Source organism: Musca autumnalis, unplaced genomic scaffold (genome assembly GCF_047663935.1).
Source record: "Musca autumnalis isolate F117 unplaced genomic scaffold, ASM4766393v1 scaffold_4, whole genome shotgun sequence".
In the NCBI taxonomy this organism is placed as follows: domain Eukaryota; kingdom Metazoa; phylum Arthropoda; class Insecta; order Diptera; family Muscidae; genus Musca; species Musca autumnalis.
In genome coordinates, this window is record NW_027411977.1 from 135,384,544 (window position 1) to 135,396,807 (window position 12,264).

The 12,264-nt window shown below is 32.6% G+C and overlaps 2 protein-coding genes and 1 long non-coding RNA gene across 4 annotated transcripts; 2 read left to right on the forward strand and 1 right to left on the reverse strand.

Moving 5' to 3' along the window:
* Positions 1–992: 992 nt before the first annotated feature.
* Positions 993–3,320, reverse strand: LOC141401624 (uncharacterized). Its single transcript, XR_012412402.1, has 2 exons — positions 3,127–3,320; positions 993–3,057 (listed from the first exon to the last, which is right to left on the reverse strand). It is a non-coding gene; the product is annotated as an uncharacterized lncRNA (long non-coding RNA).
* A 3,246-nt stretch (positions 3,321–6,566) lies between these two features.
* Positions 6,567–8,510, forward strand: LOC141400983 (enoyl-CoA delta isomerase 2-like). Of its 2 annotated transcripts, XM_073980725.1 has the most exons (3): positions 6,573–6,647; positions 6,707–7,127; positions 8,001–8,510. In XM_073980725.1, exons 2-3 carry the CDS (start codon positions 6,738–6,740, stop codon positions 8,388–8,390), a joined length of 780 nt encoding a protein of 259 aa, XP_073836826.1. In that variant the 5' UTR covers positions 6,573–6,647; positions 6,707–6,737; the 3' UTR covers positions 8,391–8,510. The 2 variants fall into 2 exon arrangements, with proteins under 2 accessions (XP_073836825.1, XP_073836826.1); XM_073980724.1 differs by having other exon boundaries at positions 6,567–7,127.
* A 2,672-nt stretch (positions 8,511–11,182) lies between these two features.
* LOC141403077 (enoyl-CoA delta isomerase 3, peroxisomal-like) lies at positions 11,183–12,041 on the forward strand. Its single transcript, XM_073985243.1, has 2 exons — positions 11,183–11,581; positions 11,652–12,041. The coding sequence occupies exons 1-2, from the start codon at positions 11,189–11,191 to the stop codon at positions 12,039–12,041; spliced, it is 783 nt and encodes a 260-aa protein (XP_073841344.1). The 5' UTR covers positions 11,183–11,188.
* The last annotated feature ends 223 nt before the right edge of the window (positions 12,042–12,264 follow it).

Sequence of the window (12,264 nt, forward strand, 5' to 3'; positions counted from 1 at the left end):
ATTTTTATTAAACGAAATAAATTAAAAGAATTTTCCCTTTATTCTCTTTTTCTTTCCTTTCCTTTCCTTTGTTTTCTTTTCTGCTTTGTTATGACTTTTAATTATCCTTTATGTTGGGCGGTGAGTATACTGCTTCTTCATTTCACTTGGCAAAACCTGAACATGTGTTGTGTTTGTATATACACTTAATATTATACGTTACATTTATATCAAAGTTTTGTAGAAAGTGTATATGAGAATTTTATTTTTTTATCTACAACCAAATAAAAATAAAACAAAGCAATCAGTTTTTAATCACCTAACTGTTCAAAATATGATCAGAAGATACATAATTATAATCACTTTTCAAACACTTGCATGACCCTTTTTTGATTATGCACTTTTCAATCTTCCAGATGATCAAAATGTGACAATAAATAACAAAAAATGGTCACATTTTAAACACTTCAACGACTAATTTGTGATTGCTACACATTTATTGTTGTATTTTAAATTGAACTTGTTATGTAACTAGGACGGAGTGTAAAGGGGAATGAGGCATACCAAGATGTCGCTGGTATACATTTGCCATTGAAGAAATTCGGTCTAGCTCAGTGGCCACTCCTGACTAGCCATAAACAAAATTGATTCATTATTAATTCACAATCACAAACAGGATGCTTTATTTCAAAAAAATGATATGATGTTGTTGTTGTTGATATGGGTACCCAAGGTGTTTGTTGGGATACCATGCCCTCCCCAATGAGTCTCATCGATGATGATGACTCCCAAAAATTTGGCTTGGCTGACCCTTACCTTTACCTTACCTTATATTGTTCAATTAGAACCTCATGATGATTAATTTCAGAATTCAAAACATGTTTATTTATAACTATTCGTTATAATAAGAACAATCAATAAATGCTTAGAGGTAATTTTATAATTAATCACTATTTGATTATTATCTAACTGATATTAAGTTCCCAAAATCAGTAAAAAAAAAAACAATCCAATTTATATTCAGTTCAGAAATGTATACAAAATTCAAATTTGTTTTTGCATGTCATTCCCATTCGTGCCACTGTGCACCAAAATATTCAATACTACCCTCAATTTTTTCTACCAAATGAGCTCACTGGATAAAATGCTGAAGGTGAATATCCAATAAGGATAGATGGACGGAGAGCATAAATAATGGGATTGACATTATATAATTATCAGGTAAAATTATCAATTAGAACATATGCATATATATACCATGTGCAGTATAAACAAAAAAAAAATCGGAAATGTCCGCATCAACAAAAAAAAAGTATCATTTACTATTTTGGTTGACCACAGGTCAATTTAACGTCGAAAAGATTCTTAAAATTGTGTGTATTTATATGTCTATATATGCATATATTTTAACCGAGGTATGCGACTGATATGATTTATAAATAAAGACGGTGTTTATGGATCGTAAACATAATTTTTTTTCAAAGATCGAAATTCAATAAAAACATCCAATAAATTTGTACGGTATACGATAATCACAATCTGTCGACCTGCAACGTAGTCTCGACGTATAAAATTTTCTTAAATGCTTTTTATCAGAAGGCGCGGAGTTTTAAACGAAGTTTCCAAAGATAGGAGAAATCTGTTGTAGGTTCTTTTGTTTGCTTAAGAAAAGTCGCACTCGAAATTATTTAACCAAATAACAGAAAAAAACTTCGAAATATCCATCCACAAGAATCACTATTGTAGGAAATAACCGTCAGTAAAATATCGAATACTAGATTTGTTCAACAAAATTCGGATGAAAATTGTACTATATCAAGTATCATGTTCTCAGGGACCTAAATTTTCTGACCGGACTACACTGGGTAATCACGGGTTATTTTCCTACAATAAGCAATGGACAACAAGTGAACAGGCATACGCCGAATATACCCATAAATTTGGAAAAAAAGAAACAATCTCGAGCGCAGAACAAAATGAAGATGAAATTTGAAAAGCACGAGAAATGCTAATAGAAAGAAACTACAACAGTTGTTGATTTAGCCGACTATTTCTCTTTCCCAAAAAAAAAAAAGAGATAAAAAAAATCATCAAAGAGAGCAAGAATTTGTTTTCTCTCACTAAAGTGAGTTGGATTTATCGTTGATAGAAAGAAACAGAAAGATGTTGTTGTTGTAAATTTCTTATTCGAAAATGGAAATGAGAACAATACAACAACAACGTACACTAAAACGTTTCTATTAAACCGTTATTGCAAAGCTTTCATGATTATCTTCATCTTCTTTTTTGCACGCGGAGACGAACCGTTACAGGTCCAACAACAACATTAATTTCTTATACACATACATACAGGGCTATGGCTATGTATGTGTGCATACAAAGTGCAATGCCAAGAGAATACTTAAAAAGAGAAAGAAATAAATAATTTGCTCTGCTGACGTCGAGGGCTGGATGTAGGAACTGGTTTCCAAAATATAAAGATGACTACTCGGCTTCACCGTCGAGGAAAACAGCAAAAAAAAAGACTGGTCCCACACCTCCCGGTCTGTAACTGGTTGGTATGGGTTACCAGGAAGGAGCAGGATGGTTGCACCGACTATATCTGTGTGTTATATTGCGTACTTACAGTTGGAGGGTAGGCATTACCCTTAATTTGGATTAACATCTCCTCTCTAATGCAGATTGAAATTGTGTATAAAATGGCGGCAATCACAATGTTGTTAATGGATGCTTTTGTGTGAAGGTGGTTCTGTGAGTTGTGGCTTCCTTCTATTGTGTCGCAAACGGGAATGCTGGCAAAAAGTTCCAGAAAGTTCTATTTTTCGAGGTGGTTGTGGTGGCTTAATGTAACGTTAGTTACACAACGTGGATAATGGCCGACAAAAAAAATTCTAGGCTGTGGTGGCGGATTTAATTTTCCTTTTTATTGCAAATTGTTTAATTGTTCCATAAAGCGGGCTAAAACGATGGTTGGTTTTCCTCAACTAATTTGTTCGCCGTTGCACTAATTAAGCGAGGTTATCTGCCGGTGGTTGTAGTGCACAAATGCGGCAACACGTGTAATTATGAATTTCACAACTGCAATCAGGAAAAAACACGAATTCTTTATAATTGAATTCAACAAATTTTCTTTTCCACTAAACTCACCATTTCTTATAATTTTACCCTTACTTGGGGCTATGAAACAATTTTCCAATTGGAAATTACTTATTCGTTATGCGAATTGAGTGAGGTTGGGATTTACTTCCCAATATTCACGAATTACACTTTGTTAATTTTTTTTCCTTTTCAGGGATGTTACCGCCACCACAATTTTATTCGAATGATTGCAATTTGTCATTGCCTTTGGTGCCTGACATTTGCAATTAGCAGTGATGCCACATCGACAAAAAAAGAAAAACAAAAATTGTGTGAAGAGGAACACACGATGACTGTGTGCTGTATTGCGCACAATCACGACGTCGTATACGCAGCGGCTTACGCCGTTGTTATACAAGGTTAACATAACAAACTCTTTTTAATCACTACGGGGAGTCACTTTCGAGTCCCTTTCTGATCATACAAGCGACTTAGTCAGTTTTTGATCACCAAAAGGACTCTAAAAAGACTCCTCAATGTGATTTTTGAAAAAAACAGTCTTCCAAATGCTATCTGGGAATATGCCAAACAATTTTAAAAACAATCGAATTCAATGACTTTTAAATTTGTCTTTAGAACATTTGTGTGGAAGAAACTCGTCAGCTTTGCATTGAAACACACATTTTATCATATCCACAACTCGATTATGTGGAGAAACCTTGACACTTCATTCATTGTTCGCGTTTTTTAATAAAATGCTCAAAAATGGTATTGTAAACAAACCCACTTGTTGCTTTTGTGTTTACTAATTTTGAAGTTCTAGGAATTCAGGAAAAACAAGATTCCATAGATTGTTTTCATTTAAATCTACCTCTTTACTTATACCATGGATTTTTCGCAATTACCGACAATTGTTCAACCGTTTAGGAACCACAAAATATTTGGTGGTTGCATTATGAATAACAAAAATGAAAGGCAACACAAGCAAAATGACAATGTGTACCCAGATTAAGAAATCGAAGGAATCAGGAAAGATCCATTGTTTTTTGGCGTTTAAGGTAGAAACACAATTAAATACGCCGCTTTGTCACGGTCCACACTAGTGTGATTTTATTGAAAAAATTGCATGAAATTATGCGTCTCTAGATCGACTTCCTTAGTCCCGGTCCACACTATAGTGAGCTCATTGAAAGAATTGCATGAAATTATGCGTCTCTAGATCGACTTCCATAAAATCATAATCATAAAATTGCTGTAGTGGGGAATTCGATTTAAGAACGCCTAATTTCATGAAATTTTCTAATGAAATTCACGCTAGTGTGGACCGGGACATAGTAGAGCAAAATCATAAAATTGCTGTAGTGAGGAATTCAATTTAAGAACGCCTATTTTAATGAAATTCACGCTAGTATGGACCGGGACTTTATCACGCTAAGTTTCATGTAAAAGACTAAAGGCCAAGTACTACCTAATTCAAATGAATTAGGCAGCATTTGAATTAGGTAGTACTTGACCTTTAATCTTTTGGATGAAACTGAGCGAGAAAAAAGCGGCGTACTTCATTCTGTTCACACCTTTGGCCTGTTCCTGTACTTTATAAAGTGGTAAAAGTCGTAAACGATTTTCATATAAATTTTGTGTACGGGAACGCAAAATGTGTAAAAGTGGTAAAAATTATAAAAAGTTTTTAGTTCTGGAACAGAGTTCTTTATTTCTATTCATTTGTCGCTGCTTCTTCTTTGTACGCACACGCATATATTTAGGTACATACCTGTAGTGGGATTCTGTAACTCATTTTTGCTGTTACCGACAAAAATCGGTAAAATTAAATCGCAAAATTATGACTAAAAACATAAAGAAAAGTTGGCATCACTGTTTGTGTCGGTAGAGGCTAGCGACTACTTTTTATTTATCGTTAACTTACCGAAAAATTTCGTTAATTATCGAAATTATAAAGGCCTGGGTACATAAGCCGCTCGGCTTTCTTGCTTAATTCATTTCTGATAAAAGACCAAAGACCAAGTTCGACCTAATTGAAATGTGGTTCTGACATTTCTTTATTCCTTTACCAGAAATGAATTAGGTAAGAAAGCCGAGCGGCTTATGTGTCGAGGCCCTAAGCATTTTAATTTTACCGACAATTATCGATAACAGCAAAAATGAGTTACAGAATCCCACTACTGTAGTGGGATTCTGTAACTCTCTACCGATGGATTTAACGACATTTGTCGATAGTTAGCGATATTTGTCGGTAAGTGCTATTCTGTATACAAATTCTACCGATTTTTATGTCGGTAATTATCGAAAATCATCGGTCAGTTACCGACGAAAAAAAAGGAGTCGTTAAGTCTACCGACATAAAAGAATTTTCATATTTTAAACAAAAAAATCAATAAAAATCTAAATTTTAAGAAATGATTTTAGAATATATATTATGCTAAATAAAAAGGTAAGCTGAGATATATTTTTCTTTACGATAAAAAAGAAAATTCCGCGACATATGGTGGATCCTTTCAGTCTAATTAATAGGAAGCTTATGACACTTTACGAATTGGAAATGGATACATTTTATAAAATAATGGATGAAATTGGGGGTCATTTGGTAACCTCCAGAATTGCGCGAAAATTTCTAAGAAAATAATAACTATTTTTAGTACGAACAAAATATGTTGAAGAATATATTCCGTAACAGTTTCTACCCATATAAAAATTTATTAGTGGCTTCGATTAGCATCAACAATAAAAGAAAGAATATCACCATGATCGTCATATTCCCTAATAATACGTAATTCACATATTAAATGTTAGAATTATACATCTTCTTTTTCACTCTATATTCGATCTTATTAAAAATAAATACCTCATAAAAATTCTGAAAACAAAAAACAATTCAACCAATTTGTCGAATATTACACCACGTTTACATTAGAACTTTTCGAACTTTGACAATAAAAATCCACTGGAATAAATAAAAAAATAAAATAAATATAGTTATATGTAAACGTGCATTTATAGTTTTAACTACGATTTTTAATTTTTAGTTTGAAATTTTCTACATGTAATTTGAAAAATAATCATTTTATATACAATTGTGATTTAAATAATTTCATTAGAAATTTGAATTATGTTAATTTTGAATAAGCATTATGTCGTTTAAAGTGTGATTTTTTCATTCAATTTTGAAATGACCTGCATCTTCTTTAAAATTCCGTCATTCTACCGATATTCGTCGGTAAAATTTTTGTATCGATAACATTGAAATACAGAATAGCACTTTCGGTAATTCAACCGAAAATTTTCGTTAATTATCAATATCGGTTCGGTAGAAAAAAAAGTTACAGAATCCCACTACAGGTGTCCGTTTGAATATCTTCTTCTTATTCCCAAGTCTATTGCCTAAAAACTGAATTTACTTTCCCGAGAAATTTGTGTGTCTAAACACGGACCAAAAAAAAAAAAACAATCTGGCACCAATGACTTTGTTTATTTGCAACAGATGTTCGATGTTCAGACGTATTTATAGCGGATTTGAGATAAATAATTTAGATTAGAGTGGACTGGACTTTGTTTTATAAACACCTTTTTCGAAAGTAAGAATTAATTTCTTTCTATCGATTAGCATTTTAGTAACAAACAATCATACCACTAGCTGACACAAGAGACTGACTAAATTTCCAATCATGTATAAAGATTACCAGCAGCTTTTAATTCAGAAAGAAGACAAAATACTTATAGTAAAGTTTAATAATCCCAAAAAGAAGAATTGTGTAAATCAACAGGCCTATAAGGAAATTGGTCGTGTTTTACGTGAAGTAGCCAAAGATGATACCGTGACACTAGTGGTATTTACCGGTACCGGAGATTTCTATACGGCTGGAAATGATTTGTCTGCTGCTGGAAACGTTAGCGATATGGATGTTTATATTAAGGAATCTAATGAAACATTTAAAAATATGGTACATTCCTATATTGAATGTCCAAAGATAATTGTATCGTTGGTAAATGGACCATGCATTGGTATTGGTACAACATTAGCTGGTCTATCGGATTTGTTGTGGTGTTCCGAGAATGTAAGTATATACATATAGAACAACTTTAGATGTTAGAATTGAAGTGGAATTATTTAAAGATTACTATTTAATGTTTTCAAATGATAATTTTTAAGACAAATTTAATGTAGGTTCAGTTTTGGAGACTAGGCGGACTTCTTGATTAAAAATCTTCATGAATTACTGGCCCCATTAAGTGGTATTTTGTTTATGGAAAAATAGTATAGTTTCTAAGACAATTTTTAGAATAACCGCTCAACAAATCAAATAATCTAATTCAAATCTACGTACTTTCAAGTAAAAATAAGAACATATAAAAAAGAACTAATAAAGCGGCTATTGATATTGAAAAAAGATAGTTCATTGACAATAACAGTACGGTTACATTACAGTTTTTTGCCGGGTTAACCCAATTCGAGAGGATTTATTTGTCGTTTGCGCTATGGAATTGGCATTTGAAATCCAAATCCACTGGGTTAAGTGTAACCGGAGAATAACATAATTTAATGTACTTTACCCTACGTTTACACATGACAGGACAGTTGAGTTCATGTACTGATTGTAAAAAATTCTTGACTGTGTGACGTAGGCGTCCAGACAGCTGTAAAATTATGAATGAAATCATCGATTTCATTCTATTCTTGTTCATATATTTTGTTATCGGTCATGTTCTTCCCTTTTTCAACACAATTCAATTATCTCACTTATTTTTACAAAAATGTTAAAAATTTGTTAGCCCGACTGTCTGAGAAAAAATAATGGACAGTTGGGAGTTGTATTGGGAAGTATTATAGTACAAAATGTCTTGTGTAAACGCCTAGTAATGAAAATAAAACACTGAACATTCATATCCCAATCACTGTTATTTCATATTATTGTTTTTTATTTTTACAGGCCTACTTTACATGTCCTTTTGTAAAATTGGGTATTGTACCAGAAGCTGGTTCTTCTTATCTTTTCCCATTCCTGGTCGGACGATCAAAGGCCACGGAAATGCTACTGTTTGGAGAAAAAATGACAGCTGAGGAAGCTTTCAAATATCATTTTGCATCACGGGTGTATAAGTCATCCGAAGTAGATAGCGTAATCTGGCCGAAATTGCGTGAATTTTCTAAATTACCTGCTGAATCTTTGCAAATATCTAAACGTTTGATGCGCACACCAGAAAAAGAAAATGTCATGAAAGCTATCGATGCCGAATGTGAAGAACTGCACAAACGTTTCTACAGCGAAGAATTTATGAATGCTATTATTCAATTTTCTATGCGTAAATCGAAGTTGTAATTTTCTTATAACATTCCTATTTGTTGTTTGTATATATGTATTTATATTTTGTACATAGCAGTTTGTTGCCAGTACATTTATTTTTATTTAACTTTAAATACATAAATTTAAATGTCATAAGGTATGTTTTTTATTTATTGGCTAAAAAATAGGTATCACACTCCACGAAGCGATCGTACTTCCATAAAGGGCTGTTTACACCATCTATCAATGTCATATGAGCTGTAATTTCTTTCACCCATTCGACATTCTCTATGTTTGTCAAAATTGACGTCATACATACAACTTTCAATTTGTGCGTTCATACCTACAAGTGTTATTTTCGTATGACATAACCTATAAATATAAAAACGGCTGTTTTTGTCATTGTTTACATTTATTGCTGAGTTAAAAATTTGCGCAAATTTTTAATTTTGGTTGAAGGAAAATTAATATCTAGCATGTTTGATGTGGTAGAATAGGTTTTTGGGGTTATAGAGGCATTCATGTTTTGCCACAAAGCAATAATTTCCAACACTGCTCCTTTCGACCAATCGATCTAAAAATAACATTATAAACACCCTTTATTTACTTTTCTAAATACTTAAATATACATAACTTTCCATTTTCTTTTTTAAAAGATTTTGTTTTTCAATTTTTTTTTTGAGAATGCCAGAAAACAGCTGATAAATTTATGTTTACATACGAGAATGCCGTATCAAATAGAGCGCTCCCTAAATGAAAAATTTACATATGAGTTGCCAAATCATTTTGATAAATGAAAATTTTCATAGTGGTCACACTATGTGTACAACATTCGCAGGTAGAAAATTTGACATCTCATACGACATTGATAGATGGTGTAAACAACCCTTAACAATAGACTATTCTAAATTGGTCGATTTGGTTCATGTGACTTAATTTGGTTATAGCCATGTTGGCAGCTACAAACTGCAACTGTGCAAACTCTTTATAAAGTTCGATTCCAAATAAAGATTCGCGAATCAATGGTTTGGTCAGACGTATTGAAAAGGACAAACGAAATTAATTTTTTTGAAATTTTGCCTTTTTAGGGCGAAGATCATTTTTAATGATTTTTGTTAATTTTCTCGTTTAGAGTTAAGCTTGATGATCTGAAATTATTTGCAAGTGAAAAAGGAAAGCCAAGGACTCGAACCCACATAGTCACCAAATTACGTTACCTGGTTTCATTGGTGGTAAAGCAAATCTTCGGACGTATCGACTATGTATGGCTTCTCTGTCCTAGAACTTATCGTTTTTCAAATGCAAATGTGTTTTTATACATTAACGCGGATACTTGGCCACAGAAATGTATTTTCTTCATGACAAACGCTTTTTGCGCTGACTTTGAAGTTATGAGTTTTGGCTTTGAACGCTAACACGCCATGACAACATTATTTGATATGTTTTTCAAGGACGTGGGTTCAAATACCAGCCGGGCTCAGCCTGTTTTTTATTTTTTTGAAATTTTGCCTTTTTAGGGCGAAGATCATTTTTAATGATTTTTGTTAATTTTCTCGTTTAGAGTTAAGCTTGATGATCTGAAATTATTTGCAAGTGAAAAAGGAAAGCCAAGGACTCGAACCCACATAGTCATTAATTAAGTTTAAAATCGGTGTACTTCCTCGAATTATAGAAGGCAACTAGAATCTTACAGAAACGTGGCATATGCGTTTCCTCTTACCAAATCGAATCGACTTCCAGAAATAGAAAAGGGGGAAATGTTATGTGAGTTACTTGCTCAGTTCCAGAACCTGCAAGAAGCTACTATTTTTTACTACGATAACATTTTTTCCTTTATGTTATCGAAAAAAATAGTAAAAATTAGTAGGACTTGACATGGCTGGTAATCTCAGGACGTATAACTCTATTCCTACTCTCGCATAGCTCTGTGAAGATGAAGAGGTAAGGTAAATAACAGTTGCCGGTAATTCTGTCGTTGACTGTTACGTACATACATAGGGTTATTACTTTTTGACATTTTTCTCTCAAACATTATTTCCTGTAGTGAGAATGAAGGAACTGTGTCCTATTAATGCCTAAAATAACATTAATTCCATTTTATTAAATCACACACAAATCACTTTGAAAAAAAAAATGGAAAAAATTGCACGAATGAATGGCCTGTTGCCTATTAATGACTAAAATAACTTTTATTTCATTTAAATTTTAAAAAAGTTCCCGCACAAACTAGTCTTAGGTTTTATGATATATGATGTAAAGTTATATATAATATTAAATGATATACATACATATATGTTATAATACGATAATAAATGTAGTGAGAAGAAAACGGTTATGTCATTTTGGTTATGTCGTGTGCCCCCATACCTGCTTATAGTGACTTCAAAAATTTTTCAAAAGATCTGAAAAATAAACATTTTAAAAGTTTTTTGTGCGGAGCTTTTTTATCGAATCATTTTATAATTAAGATTTTATGCAATCTAAGGTAAAAACTCTTGAAAATATTATACAGGGATACGAGGTTGTGAAAAAGTCATAACCCTAGTACACACACCCTTGAAGTCTGTCAAGGATTTTCTTTATAACCAGCCTACTTTGCTCGTTTTCGAAAAGAATAAACCAATATCCTTTTAGAACAGTATAAATTGATGAGATAATCTATCATACCGACATTATTCAAATCAAACATACATTTTGTATATATTTAACCATAGCCTTAATCATTAATTTGATAATTTTAATTGCCGATTTTGCGTTTTCATTATAAAGAACTGTGATAAACACCACTGGCCTTTAGTTGCAATATTGTACTCAAAACAACGTAAGCATCAAATATGAACACGGCAGATTTGACAGAAATCATTGTTGAAAAACTTGACAAAATCCTGATTATAAAATTTAATAATCCCAATAGGCGAAACTGTCTTAATAGAATTGCTTATAATGAAATTGGAAAGGTTTTGCGATATGCAAGTAATGATGCAGACATAACCATAGTTGTCTTCACCGGAGTGGGTGAATTCTATTCGGCTGGAAATGATTTAAAACCTAACGGCAATATAGATGACATGGATGCTTATATAAAGGAGTCCAATGAAATATTCATTAATATGATGCGAGCTTTTATTGAATGCACCAAAGTGATTGTTTCATTGGTTAATGGCCCATGTATTGGTGTTGCTGCCACATTAGCCGGTCTCTCGGACATGGTGTGGTGTTCCGATAAGGTATCTATGAACATTTATTTCATTAAACCATTCACCATAACATAGTCCTAAATGATATATATCATTGCAGGCATATTTTCTGTGTCCCTTTGTTCGTTTGGGAATTGTTCCAGAGTCTTGTTCAACATATTTGTTTCCATTTTTGATTACACGATCAAAAGCCACTGAATTGTTGTTGATGGGAGAGAAACTTTTACCCGAGGATGCTTTTAAATATGGACTAGTTACGCGCATATTTAAAATGGATGAACTGGACACAATTATTTGGCCCAAACTGAGAGAATACTCCCAACTTCCGCCAGAATCATTGCTGATCACAAAATCTTTAATGCGTATGCACGAGAAGGAGCATCTATACAAGGCTTTGTACAAGGAATGTGAAGAACTATATTCTCGGTTTTATAGTGAAGTGTTCATTAACGCTGTTGCTCAATTTGCATCAAGAAAATCCAAAATATAATCTTATCCAATTTCTTTGCTTGGGGTCCGATTATTTTTGTAGTATTATTTCTTTCGCTGAATATTAAGTACATAATCTTATCTTCGATCATAATTAACATTAAAAGAAAAACATTGTACTTTTGTCATCGTGTTTTTTTTTTTTTTTTTTTTTTGTTTAGAGAGCGAAACGATTCAGAGAAAAAAATAGGTAAAAAACTTTTTAAGTTAAACGGTTTTATGTT